General features: G+C 35.9%; 1 protein-coding gene across 3 annotated transcripts in view; it reads left to right on the top strand.

Annotated features, from left to right (window-relative positions):
- Positions 1–25631, top strand: part of CCSER1 (coiled-coil serine rich protein 1) — a 1509256-nt gene that overhangs the window by 330584 nt on the left and 1153041 nt on the right. For all 3 annotated transcript variants that reach the window (XM_055435111.2, XM_055435112.2, XM_055435115.2), the window contains exon 5: positions 8803–8923. In XM_055435111.2, the coding sequence (XP_055291086.2) occupies positions 8803–8923 (121 nt within the window). The remainder of the gene's footprint in view (positions 1–8802; positions 8924–25631) is intronic.

The following is a 25631-nucleotide window of genomic DNA, read 5'->3' as shown; positions in this document are numbered from 1 at the left end:
TTTGGTAATATACTGCAAAGTGTGTTTAGTTTCAAGAAAGGATCAAGTAAATATAAACTGTAATTATGTGTTTAAAGTAGAATTTTTAAAATTTCTGGATACTCAACACCCTTACTTTTCCCCCTCCTTTCCACTGCGGTACTGCTTCCAGTGACTGGAAGTCTTCACCATTTCTCACTTCACTTATTTCAATAGCATCATCAGTGGTCTCATCTTATCTTTTTCTTGTACTTAGATGCCTAGGCTGTTTGTGGAAATTATAAAACTGATTATATTGCTTCTTTCTTAAATGATTGGTAGCACATCTTCATTAACTTCAACATCAAAAACTAATTATATTTTAGAGGTGCTTAGAAGATCCTTAAGGTATTGGCAGTAATATAGATCTCTATTCCTTAATATCTTACATCTCATCTGGACCCCAGCCATATTGAAGGATCTGAATTTCTCAAGATAGATATTATTTTCTCATATCTTGATTCTTTTTAGCACTTTGTCCCTGGCTTGTATTTTTTCTTTTCCCTAATGTTCACTTCATTTTTCTTTAATCTCTCATTCACTAGACAGATATCTGTTGAGGGCTTCCTGTATTGTATATGCATAATATATAAGTTATATGGTGAGAACTAAGTAACAGGAAGTGAATAAGATAGCAGCAGTACTACTGCTGAATATAAACATAATTGAAAAATATCAACCATTAAATTTACTCTATTACTTTAGAACACTTGATGCATCTTATTTATTTTTTATTGGAGGTTAATTATTTTACAATATTATATTGGTTGGTTTTGCCATACATTGACCTGAATCCACCCTGGGTGTACATGAGTTCCCCTTCCTGAACCCTCCTCCTACCTCCCTCCTCCCTTTATCCTCCCTTTGGGTCATCCCCGCACACCAGCCCCGAACATCCTGTAACATATGCATCTTATTTAAATGAGAATCAACATGAAGTATGGTCAATATCATGGGAACTTGAGGCAAATTAATTGAATTCTGGTGTGGCTCCTTCCAAGTCATGTGACCTTGACCAATGTACAAATGCGGGCAATAATAGTACTATCGCACAGACTTTTTCTGAGAAGTAAAGACAAAACTCTGGTTTTTCCAGTAGTCATGTACAGATGTGAGAGTTAAACCATAAAGAAGGCTGAATGCTGAAGAACTGATGCTTTTGAATTGTGGTGCTGGAAAAGACTCTTGAGAATCCCTGGAACTGCAGGGAGATCCAACTGGTCAATCCTAAAGGAAATCAACCCTGAATATTCACTGAAAGGACTGAAGCTGAAGCTGAAGCTCTAATATTTTGGCTGCCTGATGCGAAGAGCCAGCTCATTGGAAAAGACCCTGATGCTGGGAAATATTGAAGGCAAAAGAAGAAGGAGGTGGTAGAGGATGATATGGTTAGATAGCATCACTGACCCAATGGACATGAATTTGAGCAAACTCTGGGAGATAGTGGAGACAGAGGAGCCTGGCATTCTGCAGTCCATGAAGTTGCGAAGAGTTGGTGAACAACAACAAAAGAAAATGCTATAAGCATAAATGCAAAAACTAGGCCTACCATATAATGTTCTTTAAGCATTTGTTGAGTAAATATTAGCCTTTCAGTGAGTTAAACTTTACTGGTGGTTGTTTTATGGTAAATACATGGATCCTGAACTTTTTTTTATATTTTAAAGTACTCTTGAGGAAAATTTATTCTAAAGACATTAAAGCTCTCTAGAACATGGAGGAATCAGCATGAATATTAGAAGAAGGAGAGTGAGCATGGTTTATTGTTGCAATTAGAAATAAAGAAAAGTAAAAACAAAATAAAAAGAGAGAAAAATAGAAAAGTGAACACTTCCTGGACAAAAAGCAGATTCTACAATTTGCTTATTTATAGTAACCTATTTTGATGAATTGGCATGGTGACTTCAAATGTACTTATAAGTGATACTTATAAGTTAACCAGGCTTCACTGGTGGCTCAGATGGTAAAGTGTCTTCCTGCAATGGGGGAGACTGGGGTTTGATCCTTGGGTTGGGAAGATCCCCTGGAGAAGGAAATGGCAACCCACTCTATTACTTTTGCCTGGAAAATTCCATGGACAGAGGAGCCTGGTAGGCTACAGTCCAAGGGGTCGGAAAGAGTTGGACACAACTGAGCCACTTCACTTTCTTTTCTTTTTATAAGTTAACCATGTTCTAGGTATCCTTAGTAATTTGAATGTCTTAATCCTTCATGAAAAAGAAAGATGCCTCTCCAAATAAATCTTTGATCTTTTTGGTGAACATTATTAAGATTTAATGCTTTTTTAGTGCTTTAAAATTGATTTTATAAATTAAAAGTCCAAACAAAGAAGTTTAGTAATTAAATCAAGCAGTGTTGATGTATAAAACTGGAGAGAAAGGTCAACTTAAAATATCAACGTTTAGGTTTTTCATCTCAGTTTATTATGGGTGTGAAAGAAACTTTGTAATAATGGAGAATCGTTTCATGTGATAACACATTCTTTGAGGTATAAAAGAAGGTTACATGGTTAAATCAGACTATTCAATCTTAAACCTAAAAATGATTTCTGTTCTGTCCCAAGTTATACTGATTTTGAACTTAGGAGTCCAGTTCAGTTCAGTTCAGTTCAGTCGCTCAGTCGTGTCCGACTCTTTGCGACCCCATGAATCACAGCAGGCCAGGCCTCCCTGTCCACCACCAACTCCTGGAGTTCACTCAAAATCATGTCCATCAAGTCGGTGATGCCATCCAGCCATCTCATTCTCTGTCGTCCCCTTCTCCTCCCGCCCCCAATCCTTCCCAGCATCAGAGTCTTTTCCAGTGAGTCAACTCGTCGCATGAGGTAGCCAAAGTATTGGAGTTTCAGCTTCAGCATCAGCCCTTTCAATGAACACCCAGGATTGATCTGGTTTAATCATTTTTGATGTTCATATATTTTAACTGCTGGTGCTACTGCTAAGTCACTTCAGTCATGTCTGACTCTGTGCGACCCCATAGACAGAAGCCCACCAGGCTCCCCCCGTCCCTGGGATTCTCCAGGCAAGAACACTGGAGTGGGTTGCCATTTCCTTCTCCAGTGTGTGAAAGTGAAAAGTGAAAGTGAAGTCGCTCAGTCGTGTCCGACCCTTAGCGACCCCACGGACTGCAGCCTAGGCTCCATCCATGGGATTTTCTAGGCAAAAGTACTGGAGTGGCTTGCCATTGCCTTCTCCAATTACCTAGAAATAAATGAGGTTAGTGCTTACAATAGAAACTTAGGATAAGTAACTCTTATGATGCTTAAGCATTTTCATTTATCTTTAAACCCTATTTGTATAATCTCATAATCAATGGTCAGTTTCTCATGTCTGAATCATTCTTTTCATAGTAACTGATGTTTCCTGATAACTTACCTTCTCTGGATTTCGTTCCAGCAGTTCTACATGTGACCTTCTCAGAATGTCCTGGTTGTTGACCCCAATCTTGGGGAAAAGCCTTTACCTACCAGAAAGAAATAGGGACTTTAATTTTTCAGTCAGCCTTCCTCTGACATTACTAGTAACAGAAGTCTATGATGGAATTGTCTGCACTTCATGCACTACATTTACAACAACAATACTTTTCACAGAAGAGCAAATTTGGCACATAAATTTGTAAGTTAGTGCCTCAAATAATTATTTGCATCTTTGGTTGGAAGCAATAGTGAAAAATGTATTGATGTTTTTCAATTAATGGCAGCTGGAAGCCTACTTGAATATGCAGTGACTTGACACTAACTCATGCCTTTAAAGTTATATTATTAAATAATTACCTGCTTTTCCGTAAAATTGCCTTTTTAAAATTTAGAAGTTAACAAAATTTCATAGATTTGAGAGCTAGCTTCATAAGGACAATTAAATATTGTGAGTAATTAAAATTTGGGAATTCCTGTTTGTTTTCATTCTCTGCTTTCTTTAAGCCAGTTTTTCCCATCATAAGAGTTAAATCTGAATGATGAACCATTTATACTTGATGTGATTTGGAAAGTATAGAAATCATCCTTGCCTCAAGTTCGGGTTCATACAACTTTGACAGTCCTAAACGTGCCACTATAATTTAGTCACTTAGATTAAAATCAAAAGCCCCTGGAAGTATGGAAATAGATAAATTTGAGGGAAATCTATGAAATTAGTATTATCCCTTTATTTTAGAATAACCAAGTAATCTAGTCACAATGCCTTCTGAAAATGTGATTTTTGTAGAAAAGAGAAAGGAAGAAGGAGAAAGCCTTCAGAAAATGAGATTGAATTGAGTCAGATTAAATTAAAAAAACAGTTTTCCTGAAGGAATTTCAAGAAGCTGTACTGACTTGAGGCCAATATCTGTATTTCACACATGTTCATCCACTCTGTCCTCAGGACTTTAACATATGTTTTATTGTTACTGTTTATAAAAGTAAGAAAAGATCACTATAGGAAACTTGGAAAATACTAAACACTATAAAGGGGAAAATGAAATCACCTGCTCTCGAAGACCCCAAATGTTAACTCCTATAGTAATTTTAAATGGTGTAGTGGTGTAGTGTATAAGCAGGAGAAGGAAATGGCAACCCACTCCAGTGTTCTTGCCTGGAGAATCCCAGGGAAGGGGGGGCCTGGTGGGCTTCCATCTATGGGGTCACACAGAGTCAGTCACGACTGAAGTGACTTAGCAGCAGCAGCAGCAGCAGTGTATAAGCAATTTTTCTCAAGTATAAGAAAAGTGTGCCTTCTTATTTCATAAAGTTCAAAATAATTAGCATAATTAAATTATCTTACTCTAATACTTTTTGTAAAAATTTGTCTACTTAATCTTACAAATATGAAAAAGTATGAAAAATTATGAACAACTATTCCATAAAGATTGTGTGTTGTTTTCCTCTTATATCTCTAGCTGTTTTAAAACTGTGTGCTCATTGCCTTATTAGCAAAGTGGTAAGGTAGAAACTTGTATTGGCTAACAGTTATTATTCTCATTTTACTTTCATTGATCTTGTAGTGTAGACTCCTTTCAGAATCTAGCATTAATTCACTATTTGTATCAGAAATATTTAAATTTCTCTCTGCTTAATTAGAAATCTATAAGGTCTTTTATCTGGGAATTTAAATAAATATCATTTCAATATATAGACTTTTTTCATTTCCTTTGCCTTTTTTTTTCTTTTTTCTTTATTTTACCTGGAACCTAATTACTTTACAATATTGTAGTGGTTTTTGCCATACATTCACATGAATCAGCCAAGAGTGTACATGTGTTCCACATCCTGATCCTCTCTCCCACCTCCCTCCCCATCCCATCCATCAGGGTCATCCCAGTGTACCAGCCCTGAGCATCCTGTCTCATGCATCGAACCTGGATTGGTGATCTATGTATGATAATATACATGTTTCAATGCATCCTCTCAAATCATCCCACCCTCGCCTTCTCCCACAGAGTCCAAAAGTCTGTTCTTTACATCTGTGTCTCTTTTGCTGTCTCGGATATAGGGTCATCGTTACCATCTTTCTAAATTCCATATGTATATGTGTTAATATACTGAATTGGTGTTTTTCTTTCTGACTTACTTTGCTCTGTATAATAGGCTCCAATATCATCCACCTCATTAGAACTGATTCAGATGCTTTCTTTTTAATATCTAAGTAATATTTCACTGTGTAAATGTACCACAGTTTTCTTACCCAGTCATCTGCTGATGGACATCTAGGTTGGTTCCATGTCCTAGCTATTGTAAACAATGTGATGAACATTGGAATACATGTATGTCTTTCAATTCTGGTTTCCTCTGTGTGTATGCCCAGCAGTGAGATTGCTGTGTCATATGGCAGTTCTATTTCCAGTTTTTTAAGGAATCTCCACACTGTTCTCCATAGTGGCTGTCCTAGTTTGCATTCCCACCAACAGTGTAAGAAAGGAGGCAAGAATATTCAATGGAAAAAAGATAATCTCTTTAACAAGTGATGCTGGGAAAACTGGTCAACCACTTGTAAAAGAATGAAACTAGGACACTTTCTAACACCATACACAAAAATAAACTCAAAGTGAATTAAATATCTGAATGTAAGAACAGAAACTATAAAACTCCTCGAGGAAAACATAGGCAAAACACTCTCTGATGTAAATCACAGCAGGATCCTCTATGACCCATCTCCCAGAGTAATGGAAATAAAAGCAAAAATAAACAAATGGGACCTAATTAAACTTAAAAGCTTTTGCACAATAAAGGAAACTATAAGCAAGGTGAAAAGACAGCCTTCAGAATGGGAGAAAATAATAGCAAATGAAACTATTGACAAAGTTGGAAACCTGTCCATCACCAACTCCTGGAGCTTACTCAAACTCATGTCCGTTGAGTTGGTGATGCTATCCAACCATCTCATTCTCTGTCATCGTGGTCTCCTCCCACTTTCCATCTTTCCCAGCATCAGGGTCTTTTGAAATGAGTCAGTTCTTCACATCAGGTGGCCAAAGAATTGGAGCTTCAGCTTCAGCATCAGTCCTTCCAATGAATATTAAGGGCTGATTTCCTTTAGGATGGGCTGTTTGGATCTCCTTTTGGTCCAAGCACTCTCAAGAGTCTTCTCCAACACCACGGTTCAAAGCATCAATTCTTTGGCGCTCAGCTTTCCTTATAGTCCAAGTCTCACACCCATACATGACTACTGGAAAAACCATAGTTTTGACTAGATGGACCTTTGTTGGTAAAGTAATGTCTCTGCTTTTTAATAAGCTGTCTTTGTTGGTCATAACTTTTCTTCCAAGGAGCAGGCGTCTTTTAATTTCATGGCTGCAGCCACCATCTGCAGAGATTTTGGATCCCCCCAAAATTAAGTCTGTTACTGTTTCCACTGTTTCCCCATCTGTTTGCCGTGAAGTGATGGGACCAGATGCCTTGATCTTAATTTTCTGAGTGTTGAGTTTCAAGCCAACCTTTTCACTCTCCTCTTTCACTTTCATCAAGAGTCTCTTTAGTTCCTCTTCACTTTCTGCCCTAAAGGTACTCTCATCTGCATATCTGAGGTTATTGATATTTCTCCCGGCAGTCTTGATTCCAGCTTGTGCTTCATCCAGTCCAGCATTTCTCATGATGTACTCTGCATGTAAGTTAAATTAGCAGGGTGACAATATACAGCTTTGACATACTCCTTTCCCGATTTGGAACAAGTCTGTTATTTCATATCCTGTTCTAACTGTTGCTTCTTGATTTGCATACAGATTTCTCAAAGGAAGTTCAGGTGGTCTGGTATTCCCATTTCTTGGTATTCCCTCCTAGAAATCTAGGTAAATGTTTTCATTTGGTCAGAAGTTTATTGCCCTAATACTTGAGAGATATCTCTAGAAGAAATTAAGACTTTTTTTAAAACTTGGGTAAAGAGAGAACATTTCTTTCTTGCCCACAGGAGAATACTACCATTAAACATATTTCTTGGAATATACAAGTTATTTTACTAAGTATTTGTTGAATAAGTGAATTTTATCTTAGAGGAATGAATCAGAATTTTCATCCTTATTCTGTTTCATCACTAGCAGTGTTTAAGGCAACAGTGAAAATTTAAAATATAGTTTTATTCTCCCAGCTCTGATGAATTTACTTGTTTCAGACTCAAGGCTAATGCCAAGAATAAGTAGAGAAAATTAAGTTAAAAAGTTAATTTGATGGTATCAGAGAGATGTTGAGGAGACCTGGGCTCCTCTTTGACAAGTACTGGGCAGAAATCTTTGCCCCTTGAGTGCCACAATAGTGCTTCAGATTCAGCTCTGCTTTTAGTGGTCATCTATTTTATATCTTAGACTCTCATGCTAAGCAGATTAATAATTCACCAGATACTTTTAGGGTAAAATTGAAGAACATTGGAATCATTTCTTCCATCTCTTTTCTTTGAGATCACGGCCCTATACTGTTTGGCTGACTTGCATGCTCCTGTTGTATTTCTGTCCTCTCTTTCACTGATGTGTGCTGTCATCTTTAGTATTTGCTTCTTTCTACATCATTGTCCCAGTCATGGTTCTTCAAATGAGTCCTTAGATCAGTGATTATTGGTCATTTATTTATAATCAACTCAAATATCATTTCCACTACTATCAGTTTTTATTTCTTTGCTGCACTTTCATTTCTATTGACAAATGATTATCCATTTTTTGTAAAATGTCACATGGGTTTATTACTGAGAGAGAAGAAAGCAGTGCACCTCTACATTTAGACCTCTGTGCTTAAACTGAGTATCAGCCTGCATATCCATGACAGGCTTTGAAAGAAGCACTATATGTGTCACTGGTCATGATTAACATCTCTTATTTGTGTAGTGATTTGTGGAGATTGGGCTTCCCTTGTGGCTCAGCTGGTAAAGAATCCGCCTGCAATGCGGGAGACCTGGGTTTGATTCCTGGGTTGGGAAGATCCCCTGGAGAAGGAAAAGGCTACCCACTCCAGTATTCTGGCCTGGGTATTTCCATGGGCTGCATAGTCTATGGGGTCGCTAAGAGTTGGACACGACTGAGAGACTTTCACTCACTCACTCACTCACTTGTGGAGATTAATTGTGTTTAATTTGTGTACTTCTTATTCTTCAATGAAGAGCTTTTTTAAGTGGAAGAATTATAAAGTGTAGGCAACACATTTTTCACTGTGTGGTTTAAAGAAAGAAAAGAAAAAGTACTAAGGTCAGTGGAAAGACAGACTAGAAAATGATAATTAAAGGTAATTTAATGATAATATTTTAGTTGAATTATCTCATTTGACTGAAATTTAAAAAGAGAATAGTTAAGAAATAATTATGATATTTATAATTATTATTTCTAATAAAACAGTTTGCCGGGAGGATTCATACCATTCTGTGGTTTCATGTGCTGCTGTAGTTCTCACTCCTATGGAACCCACCATCGAGATGAAGAAAAGAGAAGAACTCAAATTTCGTGAACCTTCGAAACAGTAAGTTGTTTATTTGGTTTTTCAAGCTTTGTAAACTTTATTAGATAATTAGATAACTGATCAAAGTTAGATCACTCAGAAATTGTGATTTATAATGAGTATATTAGTATATTGAGAGAACAGAAATAAATTGTGCATATTTAAAAAAAAAGCAATTTATCCTACAATGCCTCAATGAATAACTTCTGTCTTCTGAGTTTGTGTGTCTGAACTATATACCATTCAGGTTTCATTTTGATACCTTATCTCGGTGATGTAAGTAGACTGAAGCACTTTATTTTCTTAATACTATGATTATGTATGTACTGTTCTTGGAACCCTTATTTTATAGTTGTAGGCTTCAATGGCACAAAATATGAAAATTTTCAAATGTAAACTTGGGCTTAAACAGGTTTGTACTTTATAAGTAATTTAAGTTATTTTTAACTTTACACTGGTTACAGTTTGCATATTTTTCATTTAAACACATCAAGTGACACTTAAATTTAAATTTGATATTTTTGAGTAAATAATGTTTTTCTTATATTGGCCAAAAGAATTAAATTCATAGTAGCAAATATAAGATACATGAAGTTGAAGTATCTAATAAACTAGGTTTATTTCTAGTTATGAATTAAGTAAATTAAAAGGGAAAACCAACTGATTTGCCGGTGAAAGTGTTGCCATGCTTGCTTCAAAGTCTTAGGTTGGAGGGGATGTATGATGTTGCCAAGGCTTGCTGGCTACAGAAGGAGTTACTCTGAAGTACCTAGTCTTTTCTTCTATTCAGTTCAGCTCAGTCACTCAGTTGTGTCTGACTCTTTGAGATCCCATGAACCGCAGCACGCCAGGCCTCCCTATCCATCACAGACTGTGACAACATTCAGCCATCTCATCCTCTGTTGTCCCCTTCTCCTCCTGTCTTCAATCTTTCCCAGCATCAGGGTCTTCTCAAATGAGTCAGCTCTTCGCATGAGGTGGCCAAAGTATTGGAGTTTCAGCTTCAACATCAGTCCTTCCAATGAACACTCAGGACTAATCTCCTTTAGGATGGACCGATTGGATCTCCTTGCAGTCCAAGGGACTCTCAAGAGTCTTCTCCAGTACCACAGTTCAAAAGCATCAGTTCTTCAGCACTCTGCTTTCTTTGTAGTCCAACTCTCTCATCCATACATGACCACGGGAAAAACCATAGCCTTGACTAGACGGACCTTTGTTGGCAAAGGTAATGTCTCTGCTTTTTAATGTGCTATCTAGGTTGGTCATAACTTCCCTTCCAAGGAGTAAATGTCTTTTAATTTCATGGCTGCACTCACCATCTGCAGTGATTTTGGTGCCCAGAAAAATAAAGTCTGACACTGTTTCCACTGTTTCACCATCTATTTGCCCTGAAGTGATGGGACTGGATGCCATGATCTTATTTTTCTGAATGTTGAGCTTTAAGCCAACTTTTTCACTCTCGAAAAGCCTTTTGTTTTTGTCTAATAGGAAGAAAGTTACATCTCACATATGCCAATTGAATTATATTAGAAAACTCAAATGCATTATTTGCAATGTATGTATGAGTTTATATATTTGTAAATTGGATTTTAAGTTCCTTAATTATCTTTCAGTGACTCTATCTAAAACTGGTGAATCATATTATTTGCTTACATAAAATATATTTTCCATTCTTAGCTACTTCATAAATATTCATTTTTTATTCTGAGGTCTATACTGAAGTAGACAGTACTTGTTAACTGGCTATTTCTGTTACCCTACATTCTTTGATACTCCTCTGTGTTCTCTGAATCTATTTTCTTTTTTAAACACTCTCCCTCATCTCCAGGAGAAGGAAATGGCAACCCACTCCAGTACTCTTGCCTGGAGAATCCCACGGACAGCCGAGCCTGGTAGGCTACAGTTCATGGGGTCGCAAAGAGTCGGACACCACTGAGCGACTTCACTTTCTTTTCTTTCTCCCTTAAGAGGATTATTCATTTCTTTTTAAAGGTTTTGTTTTTGTTTTTCTGAGTCAGAGAGATATTAGTTAAAATCTTTTCTACATATTAGGTGGAAATTTGAGACATTTTACTTTACACTCTTTTTTTCTATATCTGTTATTGATGTCATAACACCATAATTTTGAGTGTTATATGAAGTGATATTGTTAAAGGATCTGAAATCTAAAAATCCACAGAAGTGTTAGTTATGTTTCCCCTTTTAGAGCTTCCAACTGTCAACATTATTGATCTGATGATTTACAGATACATACTCTTTTCCTGAAGACTCTTCCTAATGCAATCTAATGTATCAAGTTGTTGACTGGGCTTGTCTAACTAGATGTCCTATGAGAATCTTATACTAAGTTTGTTTGAACCAAATTAATGACTCCTCTATCCCCCTCAAAGGCTTCCAAGGTGGCGCTAGTGAGAAAGAACCCACCTGCCACTGCAGGAGATGTAAGAGAGGAAGGTTCAATCCCTGGGTTGGGAAGATCCCCTGGAGATGGAAATGGCAACCCACTCCAATAGTCTTGCCTGGAAAGATCCCATGGACAGAGGAACCTGACAGGCTGTAGTCCATAGGGTTGCAAAGAGTTGGATATGACTGAAGCGATTTAGCACTAGCCCCCTCAAGCTTTTTCCTTCTGATGTCTATATTTGTGTAAAGCAATCATTATTCTTATTTTCTTAAAAATCTCAATATGTTTTTCCCTCACACTAACATTCAATTAGTTATTGATTACTTTATTAATGTTTGTATTATATTTTTGTTACCATTTGAGCTGACCAAAAAGGCATATAATTCTCATATTTCAGAACTCTTCTAACATGTGTGTTCAGTGTAATCTTAATGAAGCCATTCAAATAGTGGTCATCTGTCAAATGGAGATTACGTTTGACCTCCATACCTCACACTGCTGTTTTAAGAATTAAATGATAGGTATGGCTGTGCAGCCGGAAAATCCCATGGAGAAAGTAATGGCTACCCACTCCAGTATTCTTGCCTGGAGAATTCCATGGACAGAGGAGCCTGGTGGGCTACAGTCCATGTGTTTGTTTGTTGAGATACACACAATCTATTTATACATACCATGGCTCATTATCTGAAATGAAGGGATTTTATGGAAAATTGTAAATATAGAAATATGGGGATAAAAAAGGGAGTGAGAAGTTACTCTGTGATTTCTTTGTCCACTTCTGATTTTATTTTATTTTACAGAGAGAGATCTAAACTTCCTAAGAGATGTGATCTAGTGTTTCATTTTTTAGAAATAAACCATTTCTTAGACATTTGTCATTCAGTCCAAGATTCAAGGTCTCCATGTAGCAGTTCATGTTGTTGACCTCAGGATGGTTTGTTGAAATGATTCTAAGAGATCATGGATGCTATTCAGTTCAGTTCAGTTCAGTCGCTCAGTCGTGTCCGACTCTTTGTGACCCCATGAATCATAGCACGCCAGGCCTCCCTGTCCATCACCAACTCCCGGAGTTCACTCAAACTCATGTCCGTCGAGTCGGTGATGCCATCCAGCCATCTCATTCTCTGTCGTCCCCTTCTCCTCCTGCCCCCAATCCTTCCCAGCATCAGAGTCTATTCCAGTGAGTCAACTCATCGCATGAGGTGGCCAAAGTATTGCAGTTTCAGCTTTAGCATCAGTCCTTCCAATGAACACCCAGGATTGATCTCCTTTAGAATGGACTGGTTGGATCTCCTTGCAGTCGAAGGGACTCTCAAGAGTCTTCTCCAACACCACAGTTCAAAAGCATCAATTCTTCGGCAATCAGGTTTCTTCACAGTCCAACTCTCACATCCATACATGACCACGGGAAAAACCATAGCCTTGACTGGGCAGACCTTGGTTGGCAAAGTAATGTTTCTGCTTTTTAATATGCTATCTAGGTTGGTCATAACTTTCCTTCCAAGGAGTAAGCGTCTTTTAATTTCGTGGCTGCAATCAGCATCTGCAGTGCTTTTGGAGCCCCCAAAAACAAAGTCTGACACTGTTTCCACTGTTTTTCCATCTATTTCCCATGAAGTGATGGGACCAGATGCCATGATCTTTGTTTTCTGAATGTTGAGCTTCAAGCCAACCTTTTCACTCTCCTCTTTCACTTTCATCAAGAGGCTTTTGAGTTCTTCTTCACTTTCTGCCATAAGGGTGGTGTCATCTGCATATCTGAGGTTATTGATATTTCTCCCAGCAATCTTGATTCCAGCTTGTGCTTCTTCCAGCCCAGCGTTCCTCATGATGTACTCTGTGTATAAGTTAAATAAACAGGGTGACAATATACAACCTTGATGTTCTCCTTTTATGGATGCTATCACTTAGTATATTTTTAAAGAATGGCTAAAACTAACCTATTTTATTCTTAGAGAATCCTTAACCATATAAAGTTCTATCAGCTCTTTTTATCTAGTTTTATAATAAATTAATACTGTATATATGTTAAATTTGGAAAAGTTTAAGTACTCACTAATGTCTTCTAAGGTTTTCAGGGCTGGAGATTTTTGAGTTGAAAACCTCTCATTAAACTTAGATATAGTCAAGAAGATGCACATTAGTTGATTAATTGAAACAGTGGAAGACTGTGGAAGTGAGGATGGTTATAATATAGAGATATATCATGTTACAAGAGTTTATATTAAGAGGCTTTAACATGGTCAAAAAGTCAGGGAAAAATTCGCTGGGGAAGTGACACCTGAGCTAAGATATGGAGAATATTAGTTAACTAAGTGAATAAGAAAGGTGGAACTTACCAGCAGGAGAAGCGCTTGTTCAAATATCCTGTGATGGCTAGGATCAGGGAGACATTTTAAAAAGCTTCTGGGAGTAAAGGGGAGAAAAAAAAACATGCTTCTCAGTAAGGCCGAAGTGACACAATCAGATTTATCTTTTGAAAACTTTATTCTGGTTTCTTATCAGGAACAAATTGGGTGTGGTGGGGCATTGGTGGTCCTCCCAGGTGGCTTTAATGGTAAAGAACCCGCCTACCAGTGCAAGAAGACCTAAGAGATATGGGTTCGATCCCTGGTTTGGGAAGATCCCCTGGATAAGGGCATGGAAACCTACTCCAGTATTCTTGCCTAGAGAATCCCATGGACAGAGGAGGGTGAGGGGCTACAGTCTATAAGGTTGCAAAGAGTCGGACACAACTGGAGTGAGAGCATGCACAAGTGGGGGCATTGGTATGATGGAGCTGGCTTGGGAGAACTAAACTGTCACCATAGCTTCCCAACTCCAGGTGCAGTGATCTCATGCTGGAAGTTTTGTCTCAGCCACGGTGGGTATATTTACCACAATAATTGGCCAATTCTATAAATCAAGGCTTTTCCCTCTCCCAGAGAATTCATAGTTAATATTTATCAGCTTACCTCTAAATGGGGGACTAGTTGAATGTCTACAGTGAGACCATTTAAGTGATTGCTGACAGTAGCTTGGACTAGGGTGCTGCCACTGGAGATGGTGAAATGTAAAAACTGAACTAAGTCATATTTTTCAGAACCAAGGCAAGTTACCGAGGATAAAGGAGAAACCACTCATTGTAATCATGATAAGATAATGTTTTATTGTGATGATCCTAACATGTTATTTTGAATTAGTAGTAGTTTATTCAAGGGGGAGTTTTGATATTCTTTTAATTTATATTGGACATTATCAATGGAATTAAATGTGGGAAACACATATAAATGTATTCTTGAATTGTTACCACTGATTCTCACTGAAAATTCACATAAATGTAAATAAATTTTGTAAGATGGTTAGCATCACCAACTCAGTGGACATGAATTTGAGCAAACTGGGAGATAGTGGAGGACAGAGGAGCCTGACATGCTGCAGTCCTTGGGGGTCACAAAAAGTCAGACATGAATTATCTACTGAACAACAACAATAAAATTTTATGTAGGTCCTTATGTAAATTCATATGATTCTTTGCTAATAATTTCCCTCCTATACTGATCCGTAGCCTTTATTTACTATCTACCAATAGGTGCCTTAAAACTCTCCCATTAAAAAAAAAAATCAGAAACTGAGGCATATCATAATGGAATCACATACTTTGTGTCTTTTGTGCAAGGCTTCTTTCTCTCAACAAGTTTTTGAGATTTATTCATATTGTTGCAGGTGCCAAGGTCCAGACCATTTTACCTGTGAGCAGTTTCATCACATACATGTGTCAGAGTTTGGTTAGTAATTCAGTCCTGTCCTCTTTGACCTTACCTTACAATTTCACTGAATCTCGGAACCACAGGGCCTCTAGGTGTGGAAAAGCTGTAATGAAGGCCATCTGTATCCAACTCTTTTCACATGTTAGCAAAATAATGCTCAAAATTATCCACAATAGGCTTAACAATATGCAAACCGGAAGCTTCCATATATTCAAGTTGGATTTAGAAAAGGAAGAGAGACCAGAGATCAAATTGCCAATATTATTGGATCATAAAACAAGAGAGTTCCAGAAAAAACAAAAAACATTCATTTCTGCTTCAATGACTACACTAAAGCCTTTGACCATGTGGATTACAGCAAGTATGGAAAATTTTTAAAGAGATGGGATTACTAGATCACCTAACCTGCCTCTTTAGAAACCTGTATACAGGTCAAGAAGCAACAGTTAGAACTGGACGTGGAACAGACTGGTTCCAAATTGGGAAAGGAGTGTTGTCACCCTGCTTATTTAACTTATATGCAGAGTATATCATACAAAATGCCAGGCCGGATAAAGTTCAAGCTGAAATCAAGATTGCTGGGAGAAATATCAATAACCTCAGCTATGCAGATGACACCACACTAATGCCAGAAAGCACAGAGGAACTAAAGAATCTCTTGATGAAGGTGAAAGAGGAGAGTGAAAAATCTGGCTTAAAACTCAATACTCATAAAACTAAGATCATAACATCTGGTCCCATAACTTCATGGCAAATAGATGAGAAAATGATAAAAACAGTGATAGAATTTATTTTCTTGGGCTCCAAAATCAGTATAGATGGTTACTGCAGCCATAAAATTAAAAGGTGTTTGCTCCTTGGAAGAAAAGCTATGACAAACCTAGCTAGCATATTAAAAAGCAGAGACGTTACTGTGCCAACAAAGGTCTGTCTAGTCAAAGCTATGGTTTTTCCAGTAGTCATGTATGGATGTGAGAGTTGGACCGTAAAGAAGGTTGAGCACCAAAGAATTGATGCTTTTGAATTGAGGTGTTAGAGAAGGCTCTTGAGGGTACCTTGGATTGCAAGGAGATCCAACCAGTCAATTCTAAAGGAAATCAGTCCTGAATATTCATTGGAAAGACTGATGCTGAAGCTGAAACTCCAATACTTTGGCCACTTGATGGGCAGAACTGACTCATTGGACAAGACCCTGGTGCTGGGAAAAATTAAAGGCAGGAGGAAAAGGAGACAACAGAGGATAAGATGGTTGGATGGCATCACTGACTCAACAGATATGACTCAACAGATGGTGGTGGACAAAGAAACCTGGTGTGCTTCAGTCCGTGAGGTCACAAAGAGTCGGAAAGACTGAGAGACTGACCAACAACAGTACCTGATTCTGCCCTTACAGAACTGATATTCAGTGCTCCATATACTGCCCATGAAAATGTTACCAACCCTCGTTCACTTACCTCCAGTGACAGACAGGTCATCCTTTAGAAGACAGCTTATAGTGTCCTTGGCCATCCTTGCTGTGTAGGAAGCTCTTCTTTATTTATCGCCTAAGTCTACCTCCCAAGATCATCCCCACCGAGGTCCTAGTTCTTGTCCTGGGGCCAGTCAAGGGGAGTTAGCCCCTTCTGATGCCCCATAAGCTGTTGGGATAAATGAGGCACAACTACCATTCAGTGGTGTGATGGTAAATGCTTATCTTGTAGTTCTAGTTTAGTTATTTTTTGCCGTATAATATTCCATTATATAAATGTATCAAAATTTATTTATCCAATTTAGTGTGAATGAATCTGTACATGGCTTGCAATGTTTGCTTCACAAACTGCTCTGCTATAAACATTCATGGGCTTCTGGTGTAAAGTTTTTCTTGAAAGGATGACAGAGTTGTAAGAGACATCTTACATCTTACATCTTCCCCTTCGACAGACAGTACTAAACCATTTTCCAGTGGTCCTCATTGTCTACACCTTTGTCCACTTTTAACCTTGTAAAGTTTTATACTTTTGCGAATCTTATAGGTATAAACTTGCATCTTCTTGTGGTTTTGATTTACACTGACTTCTTTCTAGTGATGTTGAGTGTCTTTTTAAGTGTTTATTGGATGTTTATGTTTCCAGTTCCATAAATTGCCTTTCCATATCTTTTGTCCATTTCTTTATTGAGAAATTTGTGCTTCTTTTATATTTACTTGGAGAAGTTCTGTATATATTCAGGTTTCTAAACTTCAGTAGCTGTGAGCATTGCAAATCTTTCTTCCAGTTGGTGGGGTGTCTTTTAATAAATTGTGACTTCTAATAAACATAATTTCATTAAAAAAAAACTGAGTCATAAATATGGTAAATATGAGGATACTCTTATGAATATTAAACAACCCTCTTCCCATGCAGATTTTCAAAAGAAACTATACCTATTTTGTGATTTTGGTTAATTCAAGGGTAGAATGGGCTATCAGAGGAGATAAGTGGAAAGACTTCTGTGAAGAGAACTGTGCCCTAAATTTGAGTCCTCCACAGCTTTTGGAAGAGGACTGGAGTTGGGAGAAGTAACTTTCTAATCTCAAGGCTAGTGAAAAATCTTCAAGAGAATCACTCAGACAGAGTTTCAAGCTATTTCCTGCAGTTGGAAGCATGAAAGTCAGATGCTGAATTTGTGCTTCAGAAAACTGAATCAGAGCATATACTAGACTCAAACTTGCTGAGAAAACCTGGAAAGTGAAGCTGGTCTGGCCAGCGGCAAAAGCAGGAACATCTTGAACTCTCAGAGCTGGTCACGGAGAGGGCAGTTTTTGTAAACTATCTGGAGGGACAAGAAGACCAGGAGATAGAAGCAGAGGATACTTATCCACTGTCAGTAAGGAAACTGCAAGAGAGTGAGCCAGAAAGAGTCCCCAGAAGAGACCACTCCTGTGCCCGTTTCTTGGCCTGAGAGCCAAGTGCAATCTGCTTAAAACTCTTCCACCAGTTGTTCTGGCTCACCCCTCCACCTCTCACCCTGGTGACAGGAGTATGTTTAGTGATGGGGCGCTTGTAAAAGGATCCTTCTCTGTTTCATAGAATCTATTCACATTCTTGGAAAATGTGGTCTCATCGGTTACTGGTTTATTAAATTAAAAAAAAAAAAAGATTCAAGAAAGTGGATTGTTTTCATACTTCATGTTTTACTCAAGAACCAGTGGATTTTAATACCAAATAAATAAAAATCCTTGGAGAAACTGCTTACCTTGATTGATTATTTTTACTTTCTGCTCCTTAGTGAATCATATCTGGTCTCTTGTGCAGACTAGTCAAAAAATCCTATTGTAACATTTTGCATCTAATCTGACAATCGTTCTTTGTACAGTGAACATGCAGGTGCTGTTTTTCAGATGAGTTGGGACAGCCTGATAAGATGACTGAAGTGTTTCAGTTCATCAGTGCAGTGCAGTGCAGTACAATACCATTGTAGTCTTTATAGTGTGATATAAATACAATTTATCAGATCACTAAGAGACTGAAGTTGCATCACCATTGTAGTGAAAGTAACTCTCATGCACAGATTCAAAGGATGGTACTAACTTTAACTGCCCTTGCTAACATCATCCCATGGAAAAATTCTGTTTTACAATAAATGAAAGATTTCAATTGAATTTATTATGTAATATAGATAATAACATAAATTATTTAATAACACCATAAATAAAAATTATATTAAACAACATTAATTTCATAATTTTTGCCTCTCAAGGGAGATAGATTAGTGGGAAAAAATCAAAAGCTTTAAAATCTAATGTCTCTACTGAGCAGCAGGACCACATAGGAAACATTATTAACTTTATTGAACTCATGTATTTTCATTGACAAAATGACAGTACCATTTGCTTTGTAAGATTTTAAGTATCCTTTTAAGCATTCAATATTTAAGTGTAAAACAGGTAGATTAATTCTGGATACAAACAAGCAAAACATTTGATTTGATATCTCTTGTGGGAGAAATTGGTCGTGAAGATAGGAGAAGAGATCTATAACAAAAAATAGTATTTTATGGAATTTATGATTTTAGATATTTCCTCAAAATTACCTATTCATAATATGTTATTGTCTGCTTAATTCCTAAAGGAGAATTATCTTTCTGTCTACTAGATTTGAGTTTCTTTTATAACAAAATCTTTTTTAATCTTCTGTAATACTTAGTATGATAATAAATAGTAGGTACTCAGAGATACTGGAGAATTGATTAATTTTATTTCTTTTGAAGTAAAATAAATTATCTTTAATTTAGAAAGTAGGATCCACTATTATAGTTGTCTGATGCTGTCAAATTGAAAATAGTTAGATTTGATTAATGCATAGCCACTGTTAATCTTTCAGTATTAGCATAGTAAATATTTGAGTAATTAACGTTTGAAGATGCCACATGGAATTCGAACAGTAATTTTATCAATGATTGAAAAGAAAGAACTCTGAAGTAGGAGTTTGAAAACCTGACTCATAGGTCTGGGATAAAGTAAGACTTTATTTCTAAGCCATAGTTCCCTGCAAAGCAAACACTGGCAGCACAAACTTCAAGAGATATTTTAAGGAGTGAAAGTCTAGGGTAATATCTTGTAAAATGTGAAGTTGCCTACTTTGCTTTTTAGAGGAATCTAGAATAAATATTCACAAATATTTTCAAATCTTTGAATTAAAGGATCCCCACAGTTGTTGGTAAAATCAAGGTTCTTGGAGACTAATTCACTCCCATGCACTCCTGTGGTATATAAACACCTCTATTTTGGTGCTTACTAGACAGAAATATAATTGCCTGTATTCTGTGTTCTCACCAGACACTGAAGACAGGTGTTTTTTGAGGACAGGTAATTTTTATCAATATTTTTGTTTGTTTTTTAATCCCCTGGGTTTAGCACAATATTTTATACATTGTAGGCACTGGAATATTATTTGTTGAATTTATAAATACATTTAAAAAATAATATAGTTGTGTGTTCAATAGCAGAAAGAATGTTGAACTACCATACAATTCTGCTCATTTCACATACTAGCAATGTAATGCTCAAAATCCTTCAAGCTAGTCTTCAGCAGTACGTGACTGAGAGCTTGCAGGTGTACAAGTAGAGTTTAGAAAAGGCAGAAGAACAGAGATCAAATTGCCAACATTCGTTGGATCATACAGAAATGATACAGTTGTATCGAACAATCTTTGGGACTTTGTGGGAGAGGGTGAGGGTGGGATGATTTGAGAGAATGACATTGAAACATGTATGTTGTCATATGTGAAACGAATCAGCAGTTCAGGGTCAATGCATGATACAGGATACTCGGGACTGGTGTGCGGGGATGACCCAGAGGGAGGATAAAGGGAGGAGGGAGGTGAGAGGGGGGTTCAGGAGGGGGAACTCATGTACACCTGGGGCGAATTCATGTCAATGTATGGCAAAACCAACCAATATAATATTGTAAAATAAAAAAAATAATTAAAAAAAAGAAGAAGAAAAAATAAAATAAAATCCAGTCTTTCATAAAAAAAAAAAAAAAGAAATGAAGGAAATTCCAGAAAAACATCTACTTCTGCTTCATTTACTATGCTAAAACCTTTGACTGTGTGGATCACAACAAACTGTGGAAAATTCTTAAAGAGATGGAATTATCAGACCACCTTACCTGTTTCCTAAGAAATCTCTGTGCAGGTGAAGAAGCAATAGAACTCTACTAGAAACAACAGACTGGTTCAAAATTGGGAAAGGAGTATGTCAAGTCTATATATTTTCACCCTGCTTATTTAACTTCTATGCAGAGTACATTATGCAAAATGTTGGGCTGGATGAATCACAAGCTGGAATCAAGATTGCTGGGCAAAATATCAACAACCTCAGATATTGAGATGATACAACTCTAAAAACATTCTAATTTCAGAAAGTGAAGAGAAACTTGAAAGAAGAGAGTGAAAAAGCTGGCTTAAAACTCAACATTCAAAAAACTAAGATCATGGCATCCGGTCCCATTACTTCATGGGAAACAGATGGGGAAACATCAGAAACAGTGACAGATTTTCTTTCTCTTGGACTCCAAAATCACTGTGGAAGGTGACTGAATCCATGAAATTAAAACACAATTTCTCCTTGGAAGAACTTAAGTAACAAAATCCTTCACTGTTGATTATCACAATCAATCAATGCCTCTTCATTTGTGCATGTATTTCTCCTCAAATGAGCCAGGAAGAAAGCTATTTTTTTTAATGTGTCTGTCCTCTTATTGTCATTTATTTTATTAGCTACTTGTTAAACTATTTTGTTATTTTCTCTTTTTTATGTTTCTTTGGCATATAACTTTTTTATTAAGTTCATATCAATAAGGTTAAAGTTATATATTTTGTCAAGGAATTAAAGGGCATATATGAATTTAGAGAAATAGTAAAAGATGGAGAAAAAGGGCCATTTCCAACCAACATATTCATTTAAAGTGTCACATGCTTTCACAGATATAATACAGTGCCTCAAAATATTGCAAAGTATTGATGAAAGTACATAGACACTTTTAAAAGAATTTAGTTATTGAATGACTTTTACAGAATTAAGCTTGATATTTTCTCTATAATTTGAGAGCAAGAATTATGTCATAGTCATGATTCTGTGTGGATCTAAAAGGCATAATGAAAATCTAGAAGGATGATACATACAAAGATAGATTATGGTATAAGAATGAATTTTAGGGCCTTCTCTGGCAATCTAGTGGTTAAGACTCTGCGCTTACAATGCAAAAGTTCAGGTTTAATCCCTGATCTGGGAACTAAAATCCTACATGCCTCCCAGCAAAAAAAAAAAAAAAAAAAAAAAAAGGATTTTATAACAGTCAGTGGTTACAGCAGACTTCTTGTTTTGAAATTTTCATATGAATTTTTACATGAATGACGTAGGTAGATTTATGCCATAGAGGTAACAGAACCTAGCGATCTTTAAACTCTCTTTCACTCGAGGGAATCTGTTCCAAACAAGATTATCTGCACTTGTTATGATTATTATTAAGTCAAAGTATTATATATTTCTTTGATTTAAAAATGTTATATTTAAATTAAAATGATTAGGATATAACATCACTTCATCAATTACAAGATTCTGATTTTTATTTTTGTGAACAAAACTAAGTTATAAGAAAAGATTTTTAAAGGGTGCTATGTTTTATTTATTTATTTATTTTTGTATTTTCTATGTGTTTTTTTATTTCATGTCAGTTAAAATTTCATTCTAAGGCTATTTTTTTACCCACCTCCCTGTTTTTATCTCCTCTTTAAAATTTAGGATTTGAAGTAAATATTTTGTAACAGTACATAATCTCTTACTCTAATATTCTCAGTTGCTATTTTAATATTTCTGTGTGCTATGTAATTTCAACAAATTTGACACAGTAAGCAGTAAGAATTTCATATTGGTGAAATTACAATAATTTTCTGTTTTTAAACATTTTTGACATTTAAAGCTTATTCTACTATGTTTACACCAAGCTATAAACATCTTTTGAGCTGAAACGTCACATTCCAGGTGAAAGTTTATTTCTCCCCTCTTAGTAACACATTCTTTCAGGATATTCTTACTTTCTTGTCCCATCCTATCATAAGGCTGATTGATTAAATGATATCAAAGCCTAAATTAAATGTATAAATTCCAAAAGTCAATATTAGACTAAGGAGATTTATAGAATTATATGTTTATACTTTTTTCTACTAAGAGCATTACTTCTGTTACATTATAAATAACTATGAAAATAGCGTCATATTGACCATCCACTCAGAACTGGATTATACAATAAAGCTAAAGACGTAATCTCTCATTTTTATATTTTCTATTTTGAAATTCATGCATTTCAAGAGAAAATGCCGTTTTGCTTAAACAAAACTGAAAATTACTGCATTATATCAAACTTACACACATGCTTTATCATTTAATTGTAGTAAGAGACAAATGAGAAAGCATTTTTAAAATGAATGAAAGTTTACTTTTCAGAAAATTGATAATGTCAAAATGTAATGGGAAGCAGGTAGCTCACATCAATTTTATGATTTAAATTGAATGTAATTTCAGTATATTTCACATCATTAACTACCTGGCAGTTTAAAGTTTTTGCTTGGTAAATGGCTACCATTTAAATTTAAAACTGATTATTTGAGTAAGTTTTATGGTTACAAGATTAATGTGCCATAAAGAAATATTATTTACACATCTTAGAAAAAAAGTAACAAGGAATGGCTTATTAAATCTACACTACTATTATCCTAATTATTGGTCAAATTTTCTCTCAAACCTGTAGTTGACCTGGAGGGAAAAATAAATTATTAGAAGCTACTTAAAGCTTCCTGAAAGAAACTGGAAATGATTTATTTCACCCACCACCATGATGAGATTGTGACTATTACAACAGAATATTGCAACATTTTTTGTAGTATTTATCTTCTTAACAACTCTGACAGAGCTTTAGATGTTCTTTGATAACCCAGAGGCCCTGGAAAGTAATCTGAAACTGCTTCACTGCCCCTTACAGAGTGAACTGAGAGCAAAACAGAGGTTAAAAGGCAAACTAAGTACATTGCTCAATGTATTGAACACACTGCTCTCTAGCCAGTCATCTTCAGAAATGGGTTGAATTGAAGGAACAATTAATAAAGGTTGGTCTGTACTGTGCCAGTAAATATAAAATTTGGTTCAGACTGATTCTCGATTCCATTAGTAAAACTGTGGATAATCTCCAATGCCAGCATAAATTACTGAAGTTTCAGTGGGGCAGATACTTATGTGTATTTCCTATTAATTGGTACTCTTTTAGATTATAAATGATAGACCCTCAACTGAAGAAAGATCTTAAGTACAAAAACAAGACATTGCAAACTCAGAAATTAAAACAAATTTCTTCATGGAACTTATTTTATATTTTTCTGCTATACATGCTTTATATATCTATGTTCATTTTGTGCGATAGGAAGATTGCAGTTTTCAAAATAGCTATTGTACTATGTAAGCTTGTTATTCGATTGGCACAAAAGTAACTCATTGTTTCAATTCAAGGTTCAGACATATTGCTGGCTTGTTAGATTCATAGATATTAAACATCAATCATTTCTCTTGCCCCTAAATAAAAATATCACCAAAAATCTCAAAAGATTTTTTCATATTAATATGACCCTGTGATTATGTGTATATGTATATATGTGTGTGTGTGTGTATGTATATGTGTATATAATGATGGTATTTAAAAATCTATAAATATTATTGTGAAATATGTTACAAATTAGCATAAATACTAATATATATACTACTATATATATAAATATTAGTATTTATATATATAATATATATACTACTATACTTGTCATGTATAGCTCTGTTACCTTATTCAAAAAAATTTCCAAACCAACCAATGAGATATGTTACGTTAAACTGAAAGCAGGAATTTAAAAAGCGTGAGATTACTTCTAAGCCATGTAAACTGAAAAAATGATAAAAAGTGAAAACTAATTATTCATGTGAAGCAGATAATCATGTTTATGTTAACTAGATCAAAAAATATAAATAAGTTTAATATCATTTCACTGTCCTTTAAAGCTCATGGAAATCATGAGTAAAAGTTAACTATATATGTGCTGTTTACTATGCTACTTATGTACTCATCTGTTATTTTCTTAAACAGAACAACTAACATTTTTGTCTTCAGCTGTTCCACTTAGATTGTGCCCAGAAGGTCTCCTCAGTTAAAAAGAAAAAAGCCACCTTAAGTAGATCATAGATGTATTTTCTTAGAATTACAATGTACAACAATCTTTTTCTCTTTTTGTAAATAATATTTCCTCCCATTACATACTTGTTTTTTTTTTTAATTCCTTGAATTTAAAGAGCCTTTCTTTTATTCACCATTGAATCTGAAGGCCTCAGCATAGCACCAGATTCATAGTACGGGCTATAAACATGTTTGGAATAATTGTTGAAACAATGAATATTAATCTAGTGTTATAAGGATGGTTGTAGAAAGATAAGTATGGGTTAGTAGAAAGGTTTCTTGTAATGAGTCATATCTTAACAGTCTTACGTGTTCATAAGAATTTTCCACATAGAAAAAAATTGGAGAAAATCAGGGCTTCAGAGAGAACATGTTCCTTATCCTTGAACCACTTTTTGCAAAGAAATTGACTATGAGTGGTTAAACTACATGATCATTGTCTGACATTTATAAATAAAGATAGTCATATATATCTAAAGGTAGTATGAATAGAAAAAGATATCTAAATGTGAATCTAGTAAATATGGAAACCACAATTTTATGAGAAGGAGTGAAAAAAGATGCTAACTGGCTAAAAACTGAGACAAAGTGCAAACAATTTGTAATACATTATACTTTACAACATTTAGGAAAGGATTCTCTGGTGTCTCAGCTGGTAAAGAATCTGTGTGCAATACGGAAGACCTGGGTTTGATCCCTGGGTTGGGAAGATCCCCTGGAGAAGGAAACAGCTATTACCAACTCCAGTATTCTGGCCTGGAGAATTCCATGGACTATACAGTCCATGGGGTCACAAAGAGTTGGACATAACTGAGGTATAATACTTTTGGGAAATATTTTCATCA

Source organism: Moschus berezovskii, chromosome 5, assembly GCF_049115385.1.
Source record: "Moschus berezovskii isolate FMDL1 chromosome 5, NW_MosBer_1.0, whole genome shotgun sequence".
NCBI classification, from domain to species: domain Eukaryota; kingdom Metazoa; phylum Chordata; class Mammalia; order Artiodactyla; family Moschidae; genus Moschus; species Moschus berezovskii.
The sequence above is the reverse complement of the archived record's forward strand: the minus strand, read 5'-3'. Positions and strand labels throughout refer to the sequence as shown.